The 23912-nt window shown below is 43.3% G+C and overlaps 1 protein-coding gene across 3 annotated transcripts in view; it reads left to right on the forward strand.

The window, feature by feature from the left end:
* NEURL1 (neuralized E3 ubiquitin protein ligase 1) overlaps positions 1 to 23912 on the forward strand; it is a 142714-nt gene that overhangs the window by 47746 nt on the left and 71056 nt on the right. Inside the window, exon 1 of one of the 3 annotated variants that reach the window (XM_014250126.2) lies at positions 11477 to 11597. The exons of the other annotated variants lie outside the window; for them this stretch is intronic. Coding sequence (XP_014105601.1) covers positions 11564 to 11597 — 34 coding nt within the window. The 5' untranslated portion in view covers positions 11477 to 11563. Of the gene's footprint in view, positions 1 to 11476; positions 11598 to 23912 lie in introns of those variants that run through there. 3 annotated transcript variants of the gene reach the window in all.

Here is a 23912-nt window from a genome sequence, read left to right on the forward strand (position 1 = left end):
GAGTGCAGAGAAACGTTAAGAACCCCCTTATTTTCTTCTAAAGAAGACAATAAAATACCCATTTTATTATTTTGATTAAAAAACATGAACACCTGACTTGTTAGGTAAAAAAACAGATGGTTGAAGCTTGAGGGGTAGTGTGCACACACAAAACATCTGCTGTGCTGATAGTATTTAGAAAATTATGATATCAGAGCCTATTGCATCCCACAGGCTGTAAATTGTGGAAATGCCTCTGAAAAACAGAGCTCCCAGAATAGGACCTAACCTCAGCTTTGACTGCCCTGAAATTCCAGGCCTGATTCTAGTTGTGTTTGCTTGATACTGGTCTCCTACTTACCCAAAGGTTAATTGTTTAGGGCTAGGCTTCTTACCCTATTCTTCTGCTGTCCCCCAGTGCAGGACTGCTGCCTGCTTGACTAATCCATTGAGAATGCCTGATGTGATAATTCAAGTCCTGTTTCTCTGTTCTGCCTTGTTATCTTCATTATATGTTCTGTGCTCAGAGAGATATTAATTTCTGAATATCATGCTTTCCATAGTGACTGCTCAGCAGCCATCTCATTATGGTCTTAAAGATACAAGGCCAGATGCTTTCATTTATACTGGATAAGCCTCTGAGGCTTATATGATCAGTTCCCAAACAATAATTTACAGAAATATTCTGCCTTTTACATTCCAAGAACTTAAGTTTGAAGGCTACTTCAACTATAAATTACTTACAACAAAGTTTAGTCCAAATTATCTTCTATTTCTATGTTGTATTTTAATATATTTTTCTCTCACATGTTCTTTTGTTTGGTGTCTTCTAGATTTAACGTGACTATTCAAATGAAAAATCTCTTATTAAACATGAGTCAGCAGAAACAGCTTTTACAAGCATCAAAACTCTCCAGATTATGGTACCTTTGTACTGTGAAAACAGAAGTTTAAAATCGTATGCTGCCTATGGTGTATTGTTTATCTATCTCATAGGCTATTAACTAAAGCAATTTGTATGAGTCTGACATAGCAAATGTCAGATGTTGTTTTCATTTTTGCTTTTGTTTTGCTACACTGGCAAAATTCTTACTGAATTTAGTAGTGGCAGATTAAGCCTTGAGTATGTTTCATTTTCAAAAGCCAGCAAAAATGTCTTTCCTCTTCATTGTACCCATTTCCTTTAAATATTTCTGTGTGTCTTTACACAACTCTCCCACTCAAATTTCAGCACCTTCCAAGTCTCCTTCCTTGGCTCAAGTTGTCTAAATCCCAACAAGTATTGGCTCAGACTATGGTTTTACCCAGCTAAGGGTCCATCCCTGCTGTGGGAGACAGACACTGCTTCTGTTTGCTAGAAGGTGAGATAAGGTATTGAATAAAGATGCTTTTCTGTATTGCCTGAGTTGAGCCTCTTAGGTGTTTCACAGACTTGCAAAGCAGCAGATGGATAAATGGTGTCAGCAATATAGGGTAGGCTGTGAGGAAAAAAGTAGTTACAGAGCTTTAGGTTAGTATGAACAATACCCAGAAGGAGTGACCAGCAGGCAAACTCTGCTGTTTGAGCATCCAGGGACTGGTGGCTCCCTGCCCTCCCCAAGAGCAGCCAGTTCAAAGGGGAGTGCTAAGGGACACTGTGGTATGGGTCTTGTACATATTCTCTTAAACAAACCTCTGTCTTGACAACTGGTACTAGGGTTTGTCATAAAGCAAAAACTAATGTCTGGGAAGATCACAAACTTCTAAGACATGAATCTTCAATAGACCTGAACTTGTTAAAAGGACCATCATCTGAAATATCATCATGTCCATCTAGTGTACAGACCTGTGATGCTAACATGGAACATGCAGAGATATTTATCTTGTCATGCCAATGTCTTAATGTTCCTATCTAGATAGGACATATCCTATCCTAATCTAGATGGACAGAAAGATATATACTTAACTACTGTACATTAATGAAAAACATTCTCTCCTGTCCTCTCACTGAACCTGAAGGGCAAATAGTCTCTGAAGTGGGGGTGAGACCACAGTCAGACCTTGAATGAGGTCTTGGAAATATCAGCAGACTGAGTTCACTGTGTGTGAGTTAGAAGTGACGTGGAGTGCAGTTTGATAAAGATCTGGTTGAAGTTGGGGAGCACTGAGCATCAGTTGTGTGTGATTTCTCTGTGGAGGTAAAAGCTGGGTAAGAGTCAAGTAGGGATTCCCCTGCGACATGCAAGTGCCTCCTGTGGACAAGGACATGTGGCTGCCACCCAGGTGGTGCTGGTCCCTTGAGTTACACAAGAGGAGATGTGTGAAAATGTCCAGTTTAGAAAATCTGATGAAGAGTGTGGTGGCTGATCTACTTCTAGAGGCACAGGTAGGAATTTGCTTTCGCTAGAGCGGTGCAGGTGGATCCTGGGTGAAAGCCTGGTTAAAGACTGTCAGCATTATGATGACTCTGGCTGCAGCTGTGCTGATAAAGCCATTGAAGATGGACGTTTTGTCTGTGTGGCTACATAAGGCTAAAGTGACAGGAGTCATCACAGTTGGCACAAAGCTGCAAAAGTGAAAATGCTTTTGTGCAGCTAAAATGTCTCCAGGACATAAGAACAGCTGAGTTAAGATGACCTGAGAGGGAGGAGAGACACTCTGTTTGGATTGGTGTTGCAAATGATGTAACTGCTGATTTTTACTAGCCTGGGGTATGGCTCACAGGTCACCTTGAACAACCAAATAGCTGCACAGAATGGCTTAGAGTTTTTGAGTCATCCTGTGGAACATACACTTTGGTCCTAATAAGCAGTGTTTATTTCTCATTGAAACTCAACTTCTTTGATTCTAATCACAAACATTATTTTTAGCCCCTCATGCTGAATAGAGTTCAGATGTATTTTATCTGCTCAAGTGACTGGTTATGCTGAGGTCAAATCCTGCCTATTAATAGGAATGTGTGTATTTAATAAAATATCTTGTTTATATCTAAGTTAAGCATTTTTTTTTCTTAGATAGGTGTTATTTAATGTTTTTGTTTTAAAGATATTTTTCTCTGTTTCCCCAAAACCAAATAATAATTTGGGAGACCGAGAGAAGGAAGGGTGGGAAGAAGCAGACATCTAAGCAAAACATATGTTGAATGGGAAAAAAATCAGTCATCCTGGGTTCTGGGCCTGTGATTATTTCCACATGCCTGGACCGTATTACTGTGCTGTGTGCCATTAATGTCATTAGATGCTTTATGCCAGAGTGGATTTTTTGTATGTGCTGGTGAGATTGCAGAATTGGGACCTTGATGGGTAAATGTTGCCAGTGCCATGTGGGCACTCAGGGGGTGCTGCACCTTTCCAAACTTTCTTCTTGTGCTGTGTGTGTAGTCACATGCCCAGCCAGCCCAGCAGCCCCTGAAGTGCCAGCAACTGCCTGGCTGGTTAAGGAGCCTCCAGGCAGGCAGCAGAGCTTGTCCTCAGCTCTTTTTAAGAAAAACTAACAAGAAAACTGACTAATCCAAACCCACCTTGTAAAAAATGATATTTTTAACTGGTGCTTGGGGCTCGAAGAAGGTTCAAAAGAATCTTGATGTTCCTATTCAAAGGTGCCTGTGTGTCCAGAAGAAATACCAGCCTTTCCCCCTTATTTTTGTGAGGGTTGATTTGTGAGAATGTGAGGCCTTGGGATCCATCACCATTCCCTTTGGTTCATGGTGAAAGGAGAAGAGATTTGATTGCTCCCTCCAGATAAAAATACGGAGGAGTCTTCTAGGCCAGAAAACGTCTTTTTTTTCCCTTTTCTTTTTCTGTTGTTATTTGAGCTTGCCAGATTGGTCTGCTCTCTGCTCTCCAAGTGTGTGGGCGGCACAGAAGAGGTTGCTGAGACAAAGAATTGGGGGAGGGAGGAAGGAGAAGTGAAAAAGACCTTTGGATTGGAGGCATGGTGTATGGGAGGAAGAGGCACAACGGCAGGAGCAGTGTTGTTTTGGTTTGCGGAAGTTTGCGGCCGATCGGAAGAAGCTGTGGTAGGTCAGAGACACACAGTCTAGATGGTGCAGTGGTGAATATATTAACATGGTTTAGATCCTAGGGATATGGACATTTTTCTGCGTTTGGTAATACGAGTCTCATGTCCTGCTCTGATCCCTTCTCCTGGAAATGGAGATGTGGGATGGAAAAGTGACTTGAGGGAAACATCGCCATTGCTCTACCTAGTGCAATATTTGCACTTTATGTTCACCTGCTTTGTGCTTTGATAAAGTAATATAAAACAAGTGGCATTTGGTGAAGATAAAGCTGTGATTTTTTTGTACTGATTAAGTCCTGTTTTCCTGAGCTGAAGAACCAAAACTCTTTTCTCATTCCAATAATAGCTGCCCCAATCTACTGCATCTGGCTTGTGACTTTTCATGATACTTCTGTGAGACTGAGTTAGAGTCAAAATGTCTTTTAGCTTGAATAACAGAAGAAAGGAGTTAAGGGACGTATCAAGAGAGGAAGGCTAAATTTCACTTTCAGGATAAAACCTGAAAAGCCACTAAGAGTCTAGGATGGGGAGGTACAAAACTTCAGTATCTGGGGAAGAAGAGCAGAAGACTAGAGAACAGTGAGTAAAAGATGAACAGAGGGAGTGGGAAGGGGCAACACCTCTAGCAGGCATGACATGATTTGTTTGGTATTTACACTGGCAAGATTCCTCTCACCGGGGCTGGAAAATTCACTCTTGCCATGCATTTTGCCCTTGAAGTATTTGACCTCCAGCTCCTTTGGTTCCCTGGAGACCAGTGTAAAAGAGCTCGTGAAAGTGGCTCCATACAGAAAAGGTCAATAAGTCACATTTCCTCTGAGATGGCCCTGTAGTAGGAGACAGGAAAGTTTTGGGGTGAAAAGGGGTGAATGAAGAGTCATTCCTGGACAAGGATCACCAGCTGTCCTCTGTGACCCCAGGAACCTTTCAAAGCCCAGGCTAAAACTTTCTGGGGGCACACGCAGTTTGGGACATTCTCACAGACATTTGGTGTGAGCCTGCCTGCCTGCCTGTCTTGCCAGCCCAGAAGGTTTCTTTTGGATCCTGCTGCCCTTCACTGTCCTCTCTGGAGGACTTTCAGCAGGGTAATAAAAAGGTGCTTCTCTGCTAGGCTAATATTTACATCACAAACATACAGTGCCTTTGCTTGGTTACAAACATCCCTGAGCGTAAATGAGAGGCTTTACTTGGAAAGGGTGGCATAGGAAACAGAGAGGTTATTCACTCTTATCATTGTATCTACTAAGAAAAATCTTTAGAACCTGCATTTCTTTGATGAGGGAACATTATTAAGATTACAAAGTCAGGCTCTCAAAAGCTATCACGTGCTGGAGTGGAAGCTGTCTATCTGACCTTGTTGCTGGTGCTTTCTGATTACCTTATTTACCTCTTTGATTTCACAGAGTCCTGCTTTTCCAGAGGGCATTGAATGAAGGTTGTTAGAGTGAATTAACCTGTTACTTGAAAAGGTCCTCATTAAAATTTTTGAAAAAACTCGAAATACGCTTCTTTAGCTCAGGCAGAGAGGCATCACCTCTTCCCGCAGGAACATTGTGAAAATGAATGTAGTGTTTGCACTGCAGTCACATGTTAAAGCAAAAATGACACAAAAATGCTGTTGATTCCAGCTAGTAATTTAGTTTCTCAGTGCAGAATTTGGATGTTGCCTGTGTTATGTGAATAAGCTAATTATATAATATTAAAGTATATATATTATACCAGTATACCTTGTAACTTCATGTGGAAAGACATTATACTTGTGTTGCTGAAGTCTGCCATAGTGCCTTATCATGTGACACTGTTTAAAGTTTCCAAATATTTAACAGCCACAGAATTGGGCTTGAAATAACACATTTCTGCCATGTTGTCATTGTGCCGTACCTCCAGTTAAAGTAAAAATAAATATATTCTCATGTGATTAAAGATAAAATAAAGATTAAGATTAAATAAGTATATTCTCATGAGATTTGCTTTAAGATAGAAACTTTAAGTTTTCTCTCTAATTCTGAAAAAATAAGTCAACTGCATTCAGGTGAGTGTTATAAATCATCATTTCTCTGGTTTTTAAAATTACAGTGTTTCTTCTGTTGACATGTTTTTATATTAATTTTCCATTATATTTGGATAAGCCTAGGATTCTTTTGAATGTTGTTCTGCTTGAAGAGGTAATATGAAATGGCAGTGAGAGGCAAAGCTATTAATTTAGCATGGAAGTGAAGGTCAGAGCTGGAGGCATTTGAAGGCCTAGTTGGTGTCATGCACAGCATGATACTTGCCCTCAGGAATGGGCTTCTGGCAGATTCCAGGGACCTTGCCCCAGACAGACACAGTTTTTCTGTATCATTTAAAAGCTACTGGTTAGCTCAGTGCAAGGTTTTATTGCCAAGCACATCTTACATTGAATTCTTTGATTTTTAGTCCTTGCTTCCTCTTAGTTTTCCACAGGGTTTTTTCAATATATTATCCCAAAAGTATTCACGGAAGAGAGAGCATTGTTGGCTTTTGGTGCATGAATTTCTTCCCTGACACCTTCATGCACTGAGTTACTCTCTTTAAAGATAAACCCCCATCCAGTGGGGGCTTGTGAGCATGTATGTGCTGATGGGAAAATACTGTGCAATTTGGCCTGAGGTCAGTTCAGTTCCTTTCTGTACAAATCCTTCTTGCTCTGTTTTTTGACTTTCTCCAACTCTGCTGTTTCTCTCTTCCACTCCTGCAGACAGTCAGGCAGGGAGGTTATGATAAAGTGCTGAGTGCTGGCAGCGTCAGGGTTAAGACTTGGATGTCCTGTGGCAGCTTTGGCTTTACATAAACAGGGGTGACAGCCCTTGAGCAGTGGCATGAGGCCTCTGGCTCTCCTTCACCAATCAGCCCACAACCTGGACCCTGATGTCTCTATTGCCCTGCCAGAGACAGCCTTTACCACTGTGCTGCTGCAGCTCCTGTCACTAAAGCAAACACAGCTGATGTCTCATTTAAGCTAAGTGCAAATGGGAGGTGGTTAGTCAGCCTAAAGATTTTTCCTGTCCTTAAATTCCCCTTCCTGCTGTGCCTGCAGAGAATTGTATTGGGATAACTGAGCCACCTGGGTTAGCAGTTGCAGTGCTGTAGTTTGTAGGTATGAGTCGTGATTTTGATTTTAAGAATTTAAGCCAGAATTTTGAATTTCCTTTGACTTACGCTATGAGATTTGTCTTTCATCCAGAGCTGCAGCTTTATAATAATGTTTAATAATGACATAACTCATTATATTCCCAAATGGCTGCAAAAAGGTCAACTAATCAGCACATTGCTTGCAACAGCAGTATCTGTGTCATTGCATTACAGATAAAGGATTGAAGGTGGAGACACACCTTTGTCTAAGTCACCTCTGTTAATAGCAATAAATTAATTTTAAAAGAATGCATAGAAGGCAAGGTTTCATAGCTGTTTCTTGTGCATACTGGTGAGACATTTTTTTCTTGGATGCTTTCCTGCTGAGAATATAATTTTTCCTCTGAAGTTACAAGGCAGAGGTTCCTGAAGGAAATATGTTTTCTGTACAGGTGAAGTTTCCCCCTAGTAGCAGTCAGAGACTCATTCTGAAAAGAGACCTAAGAATGTGTACCTGTAAATTATCCCATCTTCCTAGATGAGCTCCGGTAGCTGGGAGCTACTGCATTGAGTGAAAAAAAGGCAATTTCTAGTCAATCTGTGTGTTACCATAGAATCAAGTGTAAGTAGTAATAGAGAAACTGATTTCAACTTTTAGACCTAAAAGTCATTAAGAGAAGATTCCATATACTTGGTGAATATTAGATTGATTTCCAGAGTTGCCACCTTTTACCCATGCTGATACAAGGAAACTTTTTGGACTGTTTCTTGGCTGGATGTCTCTACCTGCAGCACTGTTAAAGGAGATGAAACCCCCATCAAGGCAGGTTTTATTTCTTGTCTTGTCTCGCTAATGAAGTGTTAACTCCAATTCTCCACAGAGTCAAATACAGTTCCAAAGGACTTCTAGCTACAGGAGGCTTGCATGAACTGGATTTTCATTTTCTTGGCCTAGCCTGTGCAGAAGTATGGTCTTATCCTTGATCTCTCTGAGCTGGAGTTTTCATCCTTTTATTCTTCTCTTTTTTTATCTTTTTCTGTGTCTCCTCCTGTGCAAGACAGGTCTCTGCAGAGCTGGTTCTCCCTGCTGTGGTTCCCTGCAGGTGTCTCTTCTGCTTTCCCTCAGTCAGGGTTGAATGGGCTGTTTGGCTGTGTTGGGATGTCTTTTCCCAGACCATGATGGTTCTTTGGCATCCTCCTTGCTGACCTTCTTACCAGGACACCAGGAAAGCAATGCAGATAGTCATAACCCTTCCTGGCCACCCTGCCTGGTACCCAGGTCTAGGGATTTTATCCTGGGAGGGCTGGGAGAGGTGCCCCATTGTCTGCTCAAGGCTGCTTGGAAAGATCCAAGGTTTTAGTTAATACACGGATTGATGACCGTGAATCTATTTTCAGAAGTGCTCTGCAGCCTCAGCATCCTACTCTTGTGGTTAATAAGTATATTTAGCAAGATCAGACACTGCCTCAAAATACTCCTGCAGCAGATTCCTCCTGGCTTGGACAGCAACCCTGCTGCTTGGCTGGAGTTTGCTGGATGCAGTTCATGAATGGAAATGGATTTAGGGGCTGGGTTTTTGTTGGGTCCAACCTAATGCCTTTGTCAGTGATTTAGAAGGGAGTGCAAACGGTGATGTTATTGATTTTTATACCTGACTCCAAAATGGGAGGCCTTATCCTTATTGACAAGGGCAAAGAAACACCCCAAGGGGACCTAGAGTGTATCGACAGAGAGAACTGAAATACAGGAACAGGGCAATAGGTAGGTTTTCCCTTTGTCTAGGGGAGAATCTGAAACATGAAAGATGAAGGAGTAATTTGGAATAGATAAAGGTCTGAAATGGGCTTGGAGGTGACCAGAACAAATCAGCAGTAAGTTTCAGTGTGATGTGTCTGTGAAGGAAAAATTTGCCATATGGCAAATAATCCTCAAGGAATTATCACAGAACAGGGCAATCAGGCCATTCTATTGCTGTGGATGGCTCTGAGGGTCTGTGTTACCCAGGGGCTGCTCCACAGCACAGGGGGACGTTCAGAGGTAGGAGGGGACGCTGGATTCTTTTGGGGAAAAAAAACCCAAATTTAAAATCAATTGAAATTGTTTATAATTTTCTGCCAAACAGGATGACTCACTCTGGCAGTCTGCCCTCTCCACCCTCCCCTTCAGACAAACAAATAAAGCCAATAAGTTGGAAAAAAATAAAGACAAGATAGAAATTTGCAGTTTTCCTTTTGGTATATTCAAAACAAAGGGCTTATTTTTTTTTTTTTTAAGGATATAATTTCAGAGTTGGATTGGATGACCATAACTTGAAAAAAATGAGGTAAAAATAACTGAAATAAAATGCTTCATTTTGAGTTAAAGAAAAATTTTGCTCAATGAGATTTACAAAGCATTCATTTTTGGGCCAACATGAAATTATATTTTTTTCTTAGCAATCTTTTTTTTGAGGCAGTCAACCAAGAAGTCAATTATTCACAGACCTGTAGCAAGATTAAGGTAAGGATGGAAAGCAGAACTGAAATGAGAAACTGAGGGAGAAAACTTGGGATTGAATGTCCAAGTCAATCTTCATTCATCCAAGTGAAACATGGTATTTGATGTTGTAAATTTCTGGACCCTTTGCCATCAGCCTGAGAGGGTGAGGTGACCCCCAGAAGATGAAACCAGCAGTATCCTTGTGGCATCTGTGGGTCCCCAGCAGACAGAGAGAGCAGGGTGCTGTGATGGGTTGGTGTGACCTGAGACACATCCTGTACCCACTGGGGTGTAGGGGCCACACCACGATGCTCCTGGGGATGAGTCCTCACCCTACCCACTGCTGCTGTAAATGCAGCATCATCTGGGGAGGGGGGAAAAAAACAGAAGGAAAAAAAAGTAAGTTTATTCTGCCAAGAAGCTGCCATGAGCTCTGCAGAGTGTGACTTGGGGCAGGAATGAGCAGAGTGCTGCCTGTGCACTGCTCAGCTGATGAAGAGCTGCTGCTTGGCTCTGGGGTCCGGGTGCACGTCTCGGCTGCGCAGGTGGGAGCAGTGGGTGAGCCGGCAGTGGTGACTGGATGGAGGGCTCGGGAGAGGCTCCTCTTGCAGGTTGAAAATGCTGGACACAGCTTTCCTCAAGCACACACCACTAGTGCAAACACCCTGACTACGCTTTTTGGCTTGGGCTTTTTTTGCACTGGGTTTTTTTTTTTTTTCCTTTTCTTTTTGTTGTTGGGTTTTTTTGTTTTTTTTCCTTTAGAAGTGCTGAGACCTCAGCACACAGACATCCTAAGCAAATAATCCTTACAACACAGGCAAGAGAAAATCTTATTTCCCCCTTTTTCCGGTGGCAGAATCGAGGCAGTGGGATGGCAGGATCTGCCCAACACCATGGTAAGAGTTGGGAGGCAGGGCTGCACTCGCGGCTGCACAAGTTTGACTCCCGCTCCTTTGCAGAGAGAAGAGCGACTGCGGCGCAGCATAAAGATGCATGAGCTAGTTTTAAATGAGCCAGCTGGGATCTGCCGCGGCTGGCTGTGGCAGCTCGGTGCCTGCTGTGCTAATTTACCACAGAGAAGTGGACAAGAAAAATGCAGGGAGAGGAGTGAGTGGGCAGGGGCGTGCGGTGCTGGAGATGGAGAGGAGGGAACGAGCAAGCTCCTGCACGAACTGCGGGATGCAGAGAGCAACCGAGGGACCATCCCTGGCTGCGGTCCCCTGCGCACCTCCTTTGCACCACTCTCGGCACCCCCCGCTTTTTCTAACGCTGGCCATTATCCATCAGCAGAGGTAATGAGCTGGAGCGCAGGAAGCATTGTATCTGGGCTGAGCATGCGAGCCCCGCACAAAAGAGTTTACGGGGGGTAATGTTTTTGATATTTCAGTCTGCAGCGAACCATTCTGCGTTTCGAGCACTTCTTTGCTATTAAATAATTAATAGTTAACCTGCAAAGGCTGTTTGAAGACTGGTGTGGTGATGTCTGGTAATAAATTTTGTTTACCTTTTCTTTTTCCCCCTTTTAATTTATTCCAGGGTTTTGCAGTGGGGAGCGAAAGTTTCACATGGCCAGGGTAGTTTGGTTTTATAAAAGAGTTCTTAATTTTTATTTTGTTTATTTTTTTTCTCCACCCCCGTGGAGCCAGCGGTGCCTCCGGCTTTGTTCTGAGCGTTGCCGGGGCTGCGGGTGCCTCCGGGTTTGAGCCTGGCCGGCAGCCGCGGCGGCTCCGCACAGCGCCACGCGTGGATGCCTTCGCCTGCCGCGTTCCGCGCTGCGGGACCGCGCTGTGTACGTGGGGAGGGGGGACACTCTGCATCGGTGAAACGCCGGCAGCTATTTCAGGAAGCCTCGAAGTCTCCTCCTTCTTATGTAAATAAAGATGACAGCTCGGAGCGCCGGTGCCGCGGCGGGAGGCGCGGGTGTGGGCGGAGGCTGCCGGCGCGGGGCAGCCGGGTCCCGCGTGGGCCGGGGACTGAGGAGCGGAGCCGGAGCCGGGCGGGGGCTGCGCCGACATGGGAGGGCAGGTGACGAGAAACCTGCTCTACGGTAAGGACCGACCGCCCCGCCGCCGCGGGAGGCGGCTGGGAAAGGTGCGGCGGGGGATGCCGGGGATGCGGGTCCTGCCCCACTCGTCCTCCGGAGCATCCCGCTCCAGGAGCGGGGCTGGCCAGGGAGGGAGCCCGGCCTGGGATGGGGCTGATCTGGCTGCACCAGGCGATAAGGTGTAGATACCTGCCCAGGCAGCTCATGGGCTTGCTGGGACGTGTTAGGGTCGAAGGAAAAGTAACTGCGTCCGTGTGTATCCGTGTGCGCTGGCAGCCCCGCCGGGAAACACCGGCCCCGATGGGCTCGGCCAGGCAGCTGAGCGCGCTCTCAGAGCCGTCACCTTATTTCTCCTTTCCACCAGCATTTCTTCTTCGCTGAATTTATAAGGTTTGGGATGAATGTTGATGTGAATTGACGAAGCCGAGGCTGTTGAGTGAAGCCCTCTCCCTGGGCTTGTAGGGTGATGTACAGCATGGCGAGGGAGGAGCTGGAGAGGGACTGGAATGCCCTGCACAGACCAGCGTTAAACCAGAATATGAATCTATGGACAGCGTGCAATATGAGCCATGTCCCTGCCTGCACAAATCTCGTGCAATAAATACTTCTGTGAGAATACTGCAGTCCTTAGTATTAAACTTGTGTTTTGCTCTGAAATGTTCTGTATGGGTTTGGGCGTAGTAAGTGTGCAGCATGCTCAGTGAGGTGTGAATGGAGTTTTCAGAGACCCTTCCTTGTCACAATAGTAAACATGGATGTGAAAGACACAGGTAAAACGCTGCGTGGGTTTGGAGTATCTCGTATCCTTTCTTTGAATAGAGGTACATGAGGTACATACATTTACACTGTGAATATTCATATTACAGCCCTGATTCTTCTCATATTTTCTACCAAGTCCAAACCCTGTAGTTTGAGGAACATAGTTAGGAAGTACATGACTCTCCCTAAAGATATTTAGCAAGATGATAGAGATTTTTTATTTGTTCATTGTTTATGTTCTGAAGTTTCTGTGGCCTGACCTTATTTCTTATTTTACCCCATGATATGCATGCAGTATGCAGAATAATTGTACCGCTGGGTCACGAAAAAAAAAAAAGCTCTGGCTGTTGTCTTGTGATTTTAAGTGCTTTTTTCTTGTGATTTTAAGTGTCTTTTCCCCTTTGAAGTGTTATTTGAATGTATTTTTAAAAAATGTTAGTGAAAGAATAATAAAAAAAAAATGTTTCCTGTGTGTGCCAGGGGCTTGGCATTCCTGTTGGGCCCTTCTCCTGCCTGCAGCTGGCAGCGCAGGGCACAGTAATCTTGCAAGTTCTGCCTCTCAGCGATTCTACTCCAGCAAGCATGCTTCTCTTTAATTTTTATTTGTTGGGAGATGGAGACTAATGAGGTGAAGTGGGTAATTAACTCAAATTTTCCTCTTCAAACAGAGGGGCTACAGGCTGTGTTATATACAGAGGTGATGCACTGCTCTGTTCAGCACAGTGACACTTGAAAAAAATAGGGATTATATTAAGAAAAACCTGTGCTACAAAGGCACATCTAACAAAAATAGACTACATCTGCACTTGTGGTTTGTCTGTGGCTACTGTTCTTCCAGTTCCATCTTTCTGTTGAATATTTGTGTTTCACATGTATCTCAAAATAGCTGAGTAAAGAGAACAGAATCTGTATCCATTTCTCATAAGTCAAATTGAAAGTGAATGTAACAATACTGAAAGGAGTTGTATTGGTAGCCTTAGGATTGACAGTCTTTCTTTTACATAGCACAGGTAATTAACCAATGTCCTCCAGATATTTCTGGTGACCTCTCCATGTTGCAAGGATGAGCTGGGATTTTTACAAGCACCTAACTGTTCACTGAAAATTAGCTCAGGTGTGGTGGTACTGCATGTGCTCGGAGCTGGTCCTGGGCAGACAGCAATTCCTGAGACGCCCAGAGCTGGGTGCTGGGTCCCTGCCTCTGCCTGGGCACACCCTGACCTTGCCAGGGTCATAAAAGTAAATTGAGATAAAAGCTCCTGAAGTGGCTCTTGAGGGAGGCACCATGTCAAAAACACCATAAAATCAGGTTGTTGGTTTTAAAAAACTGTGGGTGCCCTGATGTAAGAACAGAGGTTGGGTGTTGGCTGACAGCCAGCTGAACAGTATGCCCAGACTAACGGCATCCTAGCCTTTATCTGCAATAGTGTGGCCAGCAGGACCAGGGAAGGGATTGTCCCTCTGTACTTGGCACTAGCAAGGCTGCACCTCAAGGGCCATGTCCAGTTCTGGGGCCCCCAGTCCAGGAAGGACATTGAGGAACCAAGTGAGTCTACAGAAGTGCCACAGAGGTGTTGAAGGGTGTGAAGAGTAAATCATTTGAGGAGCAGCTGAGGGAGCTGGGGCTGTTTAGCCTGGTAAAAAGGAGGCTAGGAGGAGACCTTATCACTCTCTACAGCTGCCTGACAGGAGGCTGTAGTGAGGCAGGGGTCAGCCTATTCTCCCAAGCAGCAAGGGGTAAGGACAAGAGAAAATGATCTCACATTGTGCCAGGAGAAGTTTTGATTGGATATTAGAAAAAATTTCTTCTTTGAAGGGGCAGTCAAGCATTAGAACAGGCTGCCAAAGGAAGTGGTGGAATCACTGTCCTTGGAAGCGTTCAGGAGGCATGTAGCTGTGGTGCTTAGGAACGTGGTTTAGTGGTGGACATGGCAGGGCTGGTTAGGAGTTGGTCTTGGTTATGTTTGAGATATTTTCCAGTCTTAATGATTCTGCGATTCTAGGTTTACAGTAGTCAGGTGCAAACACACACAGACCATCATGAGGAACACGTGGCATTATTTTACCCCCTTTCACTTACAAATCTGCTTCCAAATAGAAAAGATACGCAGCAATCCTGCTGGATAGAGGAGACTCCTTTGGCTCAGGAAAAGCCACACGTGGGTGATGTGTCATGCATGGGGTTGCATGGCCATGGTGCTGACACTGCATGTCCCTGGACCTGCACTGATGCTTGGGTCTACTGAGTGAAGTCCTGCGAGCCAGTGCTGCTGATCCTATTTGAGCCACACCGTGAGGTACACACTGGCTCACATGCACAGGCATCTCCCTGGATGAAAATGCTGTTTTCCCATTGATACATTGCTGCAGAGCCATGCTCATCTGCCCTAAGGGTGGAGTTGGTGGATGCTGAGTGGGCCCTGAGTCACCTGAAGGAAAGTTTCCCACCTCATGGGACTGGGAGGAGGAATAAGGTTTTAGCTAGTGTCACTAAAGTACCAGCTACTTGAGCTTCCTAAGAGAGGTCCACATCTGACTTTATTCCGTGCTATCAAACAAGCCCAAATTGATGGTATCATGAAAAGCAGCACCTTTGTTTTTGAAGAGTTGTCTGATGGCTTGAGATGTTTGGTCATGGGAGTATTCTCTGTGCAGTGCTGAAACCCTCTCAGGCATATCCCTTCGCCTGGCACTGTGCCTGTCTCTGTTCTTCTTCCCCATTCCCTCTTGCTTTCCCACCACCCTTGTAGAAGTCCTTGAGATGATCTCCAGAGCAGTCTACGCAGCAAGAAGAGAAGTCGAAATAGGAGGTTCAAAGGTAACACAACCTTGATGGGCAGGATGTTTACTTGCTATTTAAAATGTAATATCTATATATGCACTGCTTAACATGTATCAACAGGAAATGTTGATATGGTTCCCTGTGATTCACAGAAAGCTGGTTTTTACAAGAATGACTGTATACTACACTATTCATATAACAGAATCAGGGTTTATTAAATAATTATATTAAAATACTTGCTAGCTAATCATGCTTGAAAGAAAGGTCTAATAGATGCATATGTCATAATGCCTGTGTTCTTCTTATGTGTTTGATACAAATTTCATCTGCTGCAGTTGTTTTTCATGCCTCCGTATGGCCACGAGCTCCTATTTGTAGAAGATCCTATTCTTGATTTTAGGGGCCAAATCTAGGAGATTCAGTCTAAGGGAAAAAAATCCCCAAACACCTGTGTACTTTTTATGTTGCTTTCACTAAGAATCAAACTAACACAAAGGGATGGTTTAGCCAAGAAAGCTGCTGCGCTGTGTGGGAGAGAGATTCAGTGTATGTAGGCGTGCAGAGGTTAGTGATGACACTACACACCTCTTCAAAGGGCTTTTGGCTAGCTAGAGTGTACACTGTGGGTTAGTCCACGTGCAGGGGATATGTGAGTCTGCATATCTGCACATTTGATCAGTAACTGTCCCTACTACCTCTTGTAATTATTAATAACTCATTAGTTGCAGGGCTTTGTTTCACTTTTTCTTTAATTACTCATGTCACCAGCAATTCATTTGGTGTAGAATCATTTTTACAAGGAGTAGGGGAAAAGGTATCTTGTGTCACGTTTTTCAAACTATAATAGTATGTCATAAATGTAATTGCAAAGAAGTCCCAAGAGAGAGTATGTCTGGTTTTTAGCCTGGGAGATGGTGCTGATTGACAGGTGTGATTTTCCATTGGAATGGCTGAGTTTTTGAACTCCTTGCAGAAGGTGCTCTGTGGATTGTGAATACAATATAAATTACAGCTCGTGTGTCTTTGTGTGGTGTGCACAGAGGATCAATTAAGTGTTATGCATTACTGGATTTAAACCACCCATGTGTAAGTCTGGTGAGCAGTGCAGCCACACTTGTGTGCTGCAAAATGGAAGAAGGAAGCAGGAATTAGATTACAGCAGGACTTCATCCACACTGCATGGCAATAGGCTTTTGGGTGGCTATCTGGGTTTGTTTCCCATTTCATCGGGATCTAATTTTCCATGGTCTTTCCTTTCCTTCCTGGCTGGTCATCTATTCCTGTAGAAAAGAGTGTGAAGCCCTGACATGATCCTTCCTCCACATTTTGTTCTCTTGGAAAACAATTTCTGGGTCTTGTTCGCACATGTTGGTGGGAGATCCGGGACATTTGGGTGCTGTGTGGCAGCCTTAGCCCCCATGACAGTTGCTGAGCAGTGGCTGAAGGGCTCTGGGGAAGAGCAGAGGGTGGAGGCCATTTCCCTAGTGAAAAACTGCTACGGTGTGCAGCTTCTTTCGGTCTTACTTTGCACTGTAGAGCTCTATTTTTCTCTTTCTGTGAATTCCCTGTAGAGTGGTAAATGATGTATCTATATGCATGTGCTGAAATCAGCCCCACTCTTCATTTCTCGCTGTCTGTTCCTTGCCTGTACTGCAATAGCCATTCTAATTACTCAATTTACCCTTATAGTTAATATCACTAAACAGCATTGTTCTCTAACACACACATATATTCTAATTTAATAATTTCCATCTTCTTACACCTAACTAAAACTGTGAATATCTGAGAAGAGATGAGAAACAGCAACACCAAAAAGAAAGACCTACAACTCCAACTGCTAGTGAGGTTTCTGTGAAAATGACTGTTGATTTATGTTCTAATAATCTCTGAGTTATTGCCTAGATTTTGGGGTAACTTATCATTTGATGGAGTGACTGGTGATGATATCAGACTCACTAAGGTATGAACATCTCCTGTATCCTTCTGACAGTTGCTTTTTGAGAACTCATACAGGACTGAGAACAGGTTATTTCTGAACTCCCTCTACTTTCAGCACAATTGCAATATAGCCCTGAAAGCAAAAGAGTCTGTGTGTATGAGAAATTAATCCTGTTCAGGGTTGGATTAACTGGTGCAGAAGACCTTGGGCAGGGTGCCAAAACAGTGTTGGCATTTGCTGAAAGTGGAAGTGGAAGTTCCAGAGATTATTTCAGTGTGTGCCTCTGACCTGTGTGCCACCTGCCAGTGTCCCAAGGTGACCGATAATAGAGCGTTATCAGCTGCTGACAACACTTCTGAAGGAAGTGTAGGATCTCTGTATGTGGCGATTTTATGGGTAGCCATGTTTATACTTGAAAATGGCTTTATTTATTCTGAAAGGCAAATGAGTTTTTTATTAGCCATGGCAGTTTTTGAGTGTAGGGATCTTGCTCCAATGGTGAAAGCAAAGACTGTTCTCATTTTATCCTTTGCTTTCATGGCATTTTCTCATTAACTTTTCTGTCAGCTTTAATGCTCTATTCTGGTGGGACCTCAGGACTGAATGTTGTTTGACACATTTTGTTGTCTAATTTGTCCCCTCTTGGACTGCTCCTTTCCCTTCTCTATGTGAATGCATTCTTTGCTCTGATCCTTCTTCACCTCTTCCTTACTTCTCCTGTTTTCTTAAGAATTATGGGTGATTTATTAATCTGTCACTCAATTAGTTTAGAGGCAGCCAAGTGTCTCTTGGAAGGTTTATAGGATCTACTGACATGTTCTAGGGAATCATTTTCATGCTTAATCAAAGCAAGTATTCCCACAGACAGCCTGAAAATTCATATTGTTAATAGTATTAAATAAATGTACTAAACAAATATGACTACCATTGCAGACATTAGGAGGAATTAAAAAGAGGTTATCTCTATACATATAATCTCAAAACTGATACGGCTGCTTCAGTTTCAGTACAGAATTTTGCATTAATGGTGTCTATATGTGTGGAGGATTGCATCAAGAACAGTCTAAAAATTAATCAAGAACAGTCTAAAAATTAATCCTAAAGGAAAGGGAGTTTCCTGTAAAGTGAAAGCAAACCAAAGGGTGTAATTAATGTTTGCTCTCAGGAGTTGTCAGGGATCAGTGATGACACGGCAGGGGGCTGAGCTATATATGAGTATAGCTGTGAGCCACAAGCTTTGCAGCACATGTGCCCATGGTCGTTGCACGTACTTCAGCCCTGTGGGTCCCTGGACTTTTTTCTGGGTTTGATCCCTATGATCACTGTTGTACTTTCATTTTCTTCTTGTTATTCCCCTCTAAATCAATGTTTTACTTTGAAAATGTATTTCTTGAGTCCAAAATGAGTCAGAGTCACCTTCTCTGTAGCTCTTGCTGAGTTAGTCCCACCAGTATTTCTGTTCCTTTACTCTGTCCTTGATTGTCTCTTGAAGGAATGCTGTAATTCTTTGGCATTAAAAATAACATTTAAGATGACTGCAGTTGATGGTGCTGGGGAGAGGAGTCCTTTGGTTTATCTGAGATTTACCATGGGCCTGATAGCTGCAAGGGGGTGGGCTCAGAGTGAAACATGATAATTGATCAGATGCACGAATCTACTTTCCTCATTTCACACATTGATAGCGCTTTTGTTTTAAAGAAGAAGGGAAATAGTAAAATGGTCATATAATAAAAGCTGTATACATTCATGAACATGATACAGCGTGCTCCTGGTTGCCTCTCCCCTAACAGCCAGCATCAGCAGAAATCTGAAGTTCCTGCCCTCTCCATCAAGTTAAAATAACTTTTTTCATGAGAAACCTTTGTGTTAAACCAAGGCCCCTTGCTATGAAAATCAGCTCCTTTTTGTGATTCAATGTACATCCTCTTCTGCTTGTACCAGTTAACACATCCTAATACAGAGAGGGAACACAGAGGGGTCACCCTGTACCCATGTTCTGACTTTGCCCCATCACGTTGTACCTCACAGGGCGGTTCTGCACAGAGGCTGTGTGATGTAGGTCCATGTCAGGTGACCTACCCAGACATGCTGGGTCAGCTCCCAGGGCTCAGCAACTTGCTCACAGGAGACTTTGATGAGGTCTGGAAAACAGAAAAAGACCCAACACTTGTCCCAAGGAGGATGGATGTGACTTCTCTATAAAGTTTGCCTGAATAGCAGAGGCTGATCCCATCTTTGACTACCCTAACAAGAAAGTTCCCACAAGCGACTTGCAGATGGCTCAGTGTGACTCTGAAAATGCTGGTTAGTCTCACTTCTGGTAAAGTCTTTGGGTTACGTGCTGTGATTTCATGATACTTTTTCTGGCTGACGCTGCCAGATTTTCTCTGTGATAGGCCCTGCTGTGCAGCTACGTGGCGCCGTATGGATACAACACTGGAAGTTTTTGGCCAATAGACTAGTCAGTAAAAGCAGGACCTGCTGTGAGATACTGGGGTGGGACTGAAATGGTGTTTTTCAAGAAACTCTGAGGCTTGTGGCCTGGCTTAAGCAGAGCCCAGGCAGTGCCTGTTGAACCAGGAGGGAGTTTGAAGGAAACGTGCCTGCATTTGAGTTGCGCCTTGGCAGATCTGGGAATTGGTTGTGGGTTTTTTGACTCGGACTCTTGCAAGAGCCTGTTTGTCAGTTCCCTGCAGTGCTCCCTAGCAACTGATCCCTTAGCTTGTTTTATGAAGTGATCCTCAGGCTACTGCAAGTCCCAGACCTGTGTTACCAGCCAGAGGGAAGCTGCAGCCTTGAGGAAAGTGGATGGGTTTTATCCGGGGAGAGCTCTCCACCCGTGGAGAGGAGGTTTCTGCCTACAAACAGGGATGGGAAGGTGCTATGCAGAGCCCCAGGGCAACACTATCCCCTGTTTGCCAGAGTAGAGGGGGATTTGAGCCATAAACCACATTGTGGCACACAAAGAAGCCATTTTAATTTCAGCCTCTGCTGGAAGCATCACATGGAAAAGAAAATGTGATTACTATGAAAAGAAATGTTTACGTTTCTAGGAGCAGAGACCTCCCAAATAATTAGTATCACTTGACAAACTGCTGTTTAAAATGCAAGTGGTTTAAGTGTTGCAGCTCAACAGGCATTTGTCAGAGCTCTGGCGTAAATGCGATCTCTGCTCTGGGTTGGTTCCTGCTGTAAAATAAAGAAGACTTCCGGTAAACATCTTTTGCTTAAGGAAAATTTCTCCATGGTTTTATCCTTTCTTTGGCTGGAAAGCCTAAATGTTAGAAACTAGTCAAATGGCAGCTTGGTGGCAAGAGTGTTTGGGATAATGTTTTGGAATGAAACAAATCCTGGATTTTATTTTCTGTTCATTAGACCAGGCTTTTGGTCAGAAGAAAGATAGAAATGTTTCTTTAGCTTTTGGGAGGAGGAGAGTAAAGGAAAGGCTTTTGGGTGAGAGTTTTGAAAGCCACAGTTTCATTTCTGATCTGCCTATCTCTAATATTCACTGACTCAACTAAAAGTACTTTAAATAAAGCTTTTCTCTAGGGCTGTTTGAAGACTGACTGAAGACAAGGGTTGCTAAGAACTGGTATTTTTCAAAGGTTAAAAAAATGGCAGCTTATAAAGAGATTGAGATAACAAAGAAAAAATTTTAAAAAAACTCTCTGGAAGATGGAAATATATGGGTGGCTATAATGTACTGAAGTATCCCAGATCAAAATGTCTTCTGTCTTTGCACACCAAATAGAATCAGATTATCAAATATAAAATAGAGCTTTAAGAATCTAATTGCTTTTGCAAAGGCATCATTGATGGTATGAATTTCTTGGCAACTTGGAAAAGGAGATCTGCTGAATTTATTTTCTCATTATCTTAAACTAGTTCAATGCCACCCTCTGTTTTTTCATCTCTGAAGGGTAAGAGACTATCATTTGTGTTGCCTTTTTGTTTTATGATTCTGAGTGAATCTATGTGCTTGGAAGGAATGCAGAAGATTGGGAGTCTTGATGGGTGCTGGTCTCATACAGATCTCACATGGAATAGGAGCTACAGCATGGTAGGAGTTGCTGTTCTTCTTCTCTTAATCTCTCTGCACATCAGTGGCTTTTCAAAATGGGCCAAAGAGACTTTGAGCAGCATGGCTGTGACAAACCTGGCAAACCTGGGCAAACCTGTCTCCTTTCTGACCAGCCCAGGGCACTATTGCTTGAGCAAGGGTGGGTGATCCAAAATCTTGATACTGTGTCTCTGTATTTCAACACTTGGACTTTGGATGGTTGCTGACTGTAAATGATCTTACTCTCTTTGGTGTGTGCTGTTCAGTGCATGGCTCCTAGCAGTCAGGCTTAGCTAGGAAAATGTGCAGTGCTATCACTGGGGTTCTGCAAAGGATAGTGCATCATGTTAGATATTAATTCCTGAAAATGGAGATGCAGTGATTGCAGTTCCCTGCATCCTTCCTACACAGGTGTGTAATGGCATTTATCAAACAAAGGATAAAACATCCAGGCTATCTGTACCAATGGCAGAAAGGATAAAATTCAGATAAATATTGTACAAATGTACTACAGATAGATTTGAAAGAGTGCTAAAGTCATTCACAATGTTTGCGAGAGCTGACCGCTCACAGTGCACTTCAGCAGAGATCCTGTAACCTTGGCCATTTTGCTGGGAGATGTTTCTGTCCTGTTAGTTGCAGAGTGGCTACCTCTCTTTACCCACTCACGAGTTATCCCACAGAGACCTTTCTTCTCTGAACCCTCATACAGCAAAGCTGTTCCCTGGGGACTCCAGGCCATGCCTCATCCCAGACTGATTGCAGCTTCAGACTGCCCAGTGTACAAGCAGTTGCTTGGAGATTCAGAAGCTCTTTGGCATTTGATAACTGGAATATTTTGAGATTTATTTGCTATATATATATCTACATGACAATACATGCTTTCCAACTTTTCTTCATGCTGTGCTTTGGAAAATCCATGCTTTAACCCTTGTGGACAGACTTTATCAGTTTTGTCTTTAGTGGTGTGGCAGAAACAGTAATTTTGTGCTGCACACATGGCTGGTAGTGCTGGCTCAGTTAATGCAGAGTAGGGTGTGTAGTACTGTGTGAGCAGCTGTAATAAAGTGTAAATATGGGCAAATTACCCTTAATAATTTCAGTATTGCAGAGATTTTGAAGTGTACCTTCTGGGGAACAAAATACAGATTGATAGTGGTTTGGTATTTGTGCAACTTCAGTTTGATATCAAACATTTTGTGTTTTTCCTCTGTGTACTCTATTTACAGCAGTAGGTTCAGATTCAGAATTGAGATCTGCTTTTGGGTGCAGAAAATTAATCAGGGAAATGCTTCATGGCCCAGAGGTCTGGATTTGCAGACTCCAGTTCAACAGCTGCATCTCTCTGTGCTGTCAGGAAGGAGCATCTGTCAGGGATGTAGTGTGGCCCTTATTACATTATAATTTAGTGCTGTGGCTTAGATAAACAGGAGCATTTATGTACTGAAAAAAAAACAAAACAAAAACACAAACCTGCAAACCCCTAAAAATATTAAAGCTCCACTGATCTTTCTTACCAGAAGAAATGCCCCTTATCTGAATGTTGAGTAAAGGATGTTACACTTTTTTTAAGCTAAAAAAAGCAAGGAAAATGGATGGACAAATTAGTCTCCACACTTAATTGCTCCTTGCTTTTCTGAAATAGTGTATGTGTCTTTCCACCAAGAGAATAAAGTCCCCTGAGCCCTTTAGGCTTGTTTCCAGCTCACACATGATCTTCAAGGCAGTCACACTATGAATGTGGCTTCATCAGGAGCAATGCTCTGACTCGCATGGCATTAAATTTCTTCCTCTTTTCAGTACATCAATATGCAAAAATGCCCCTCTGCAGGACTTGTAAAGCAATGTGATCTTCCCATTCCAAGCTGGCTTGCTTTTCTAGCCCATCTCTCTCTTCCTTCAGCTATTTAGAAATGCAGTCCTCTCCATGATGACTTTCATCTTCATGATGTGTTCCTCCCGTGCCACCTGCTGTATATTACCCAGCTTCAGTAACTGGTAACTGGTCATCTGTGTCAGGAAAGGTCATGAAAGTAAATCTGCAGCAATATAAAATCAATGAAAATTGAATTATTGGGAAGTTTTTTTCCTGTTTGTACATACTGATGTTAAATTTCAAAGCCAGGGGTGACAGAACTTCCTTGGTGTGTTCTCACAGGAAACATTGGGGTATGTCCTCTACAAAACAACTTTGAGTGGTTGACTGTTACCCAAGTAATTAGAAAATAATCATGAAGGTTTGAGGGGATTCTGTGAGGGCTTATAATGAAAGGGCTTGGAGCTTCTAGTTTGAGGTGTGTTTTTGCCTATGCAAATCAGAGAGGACTAGAACTGACTTCCATGTGCTGTTGTGGTGGCAGAAGAGGTGTGGAGTCACCTCCTACTGTCCTCCGGGGCAAGGAATAGCACTGGCCGTGAGTATGGAACAGCATGATTCCAGAAACAGATTCATTAAAATCACATATAGATAAAACATATGCTTGTTTACAAAGTTATATTCCTCTTATTCCTATTTCTTTTCTTATAACCTGTAAACAGTTCTGGGCTGGACCCATCTCTTCTGTCTTTGTGAGATTCAGCATGAGGTGGTAGCAGGTAGGATGACTTCTAAAGAAATAAAACAGGTCTATGTGCTCTTGTCCTCAGGCAATAAGGATTCAGCACCCTTGGTCTTCTACTGGCTGACCTGTGGCAGCAAATGCTAAGGAAAGCAAGTTCCCCCATGGACTGTTCCAGCAGCTGTTTGTAGCAAAACGTGAAGTGATAACTTCATAGGTC

This window comes from Pseudopodoces humilis, chromosome 9 (genome assembly GCF_049639895.1).
Source record: "Pseudopodoces humilis isolate 2021_Gansu_Grassland_sample_001 chromosome 9, ASM4963989v1, whole genome shotgun sequence".
Classification (NCBI taxonomy): Eukaryota; Metazoa; Chordata; class Aves; order Passeriformes; family Paridae; genus Pseudopodoces; species Pseudopodoces humilis.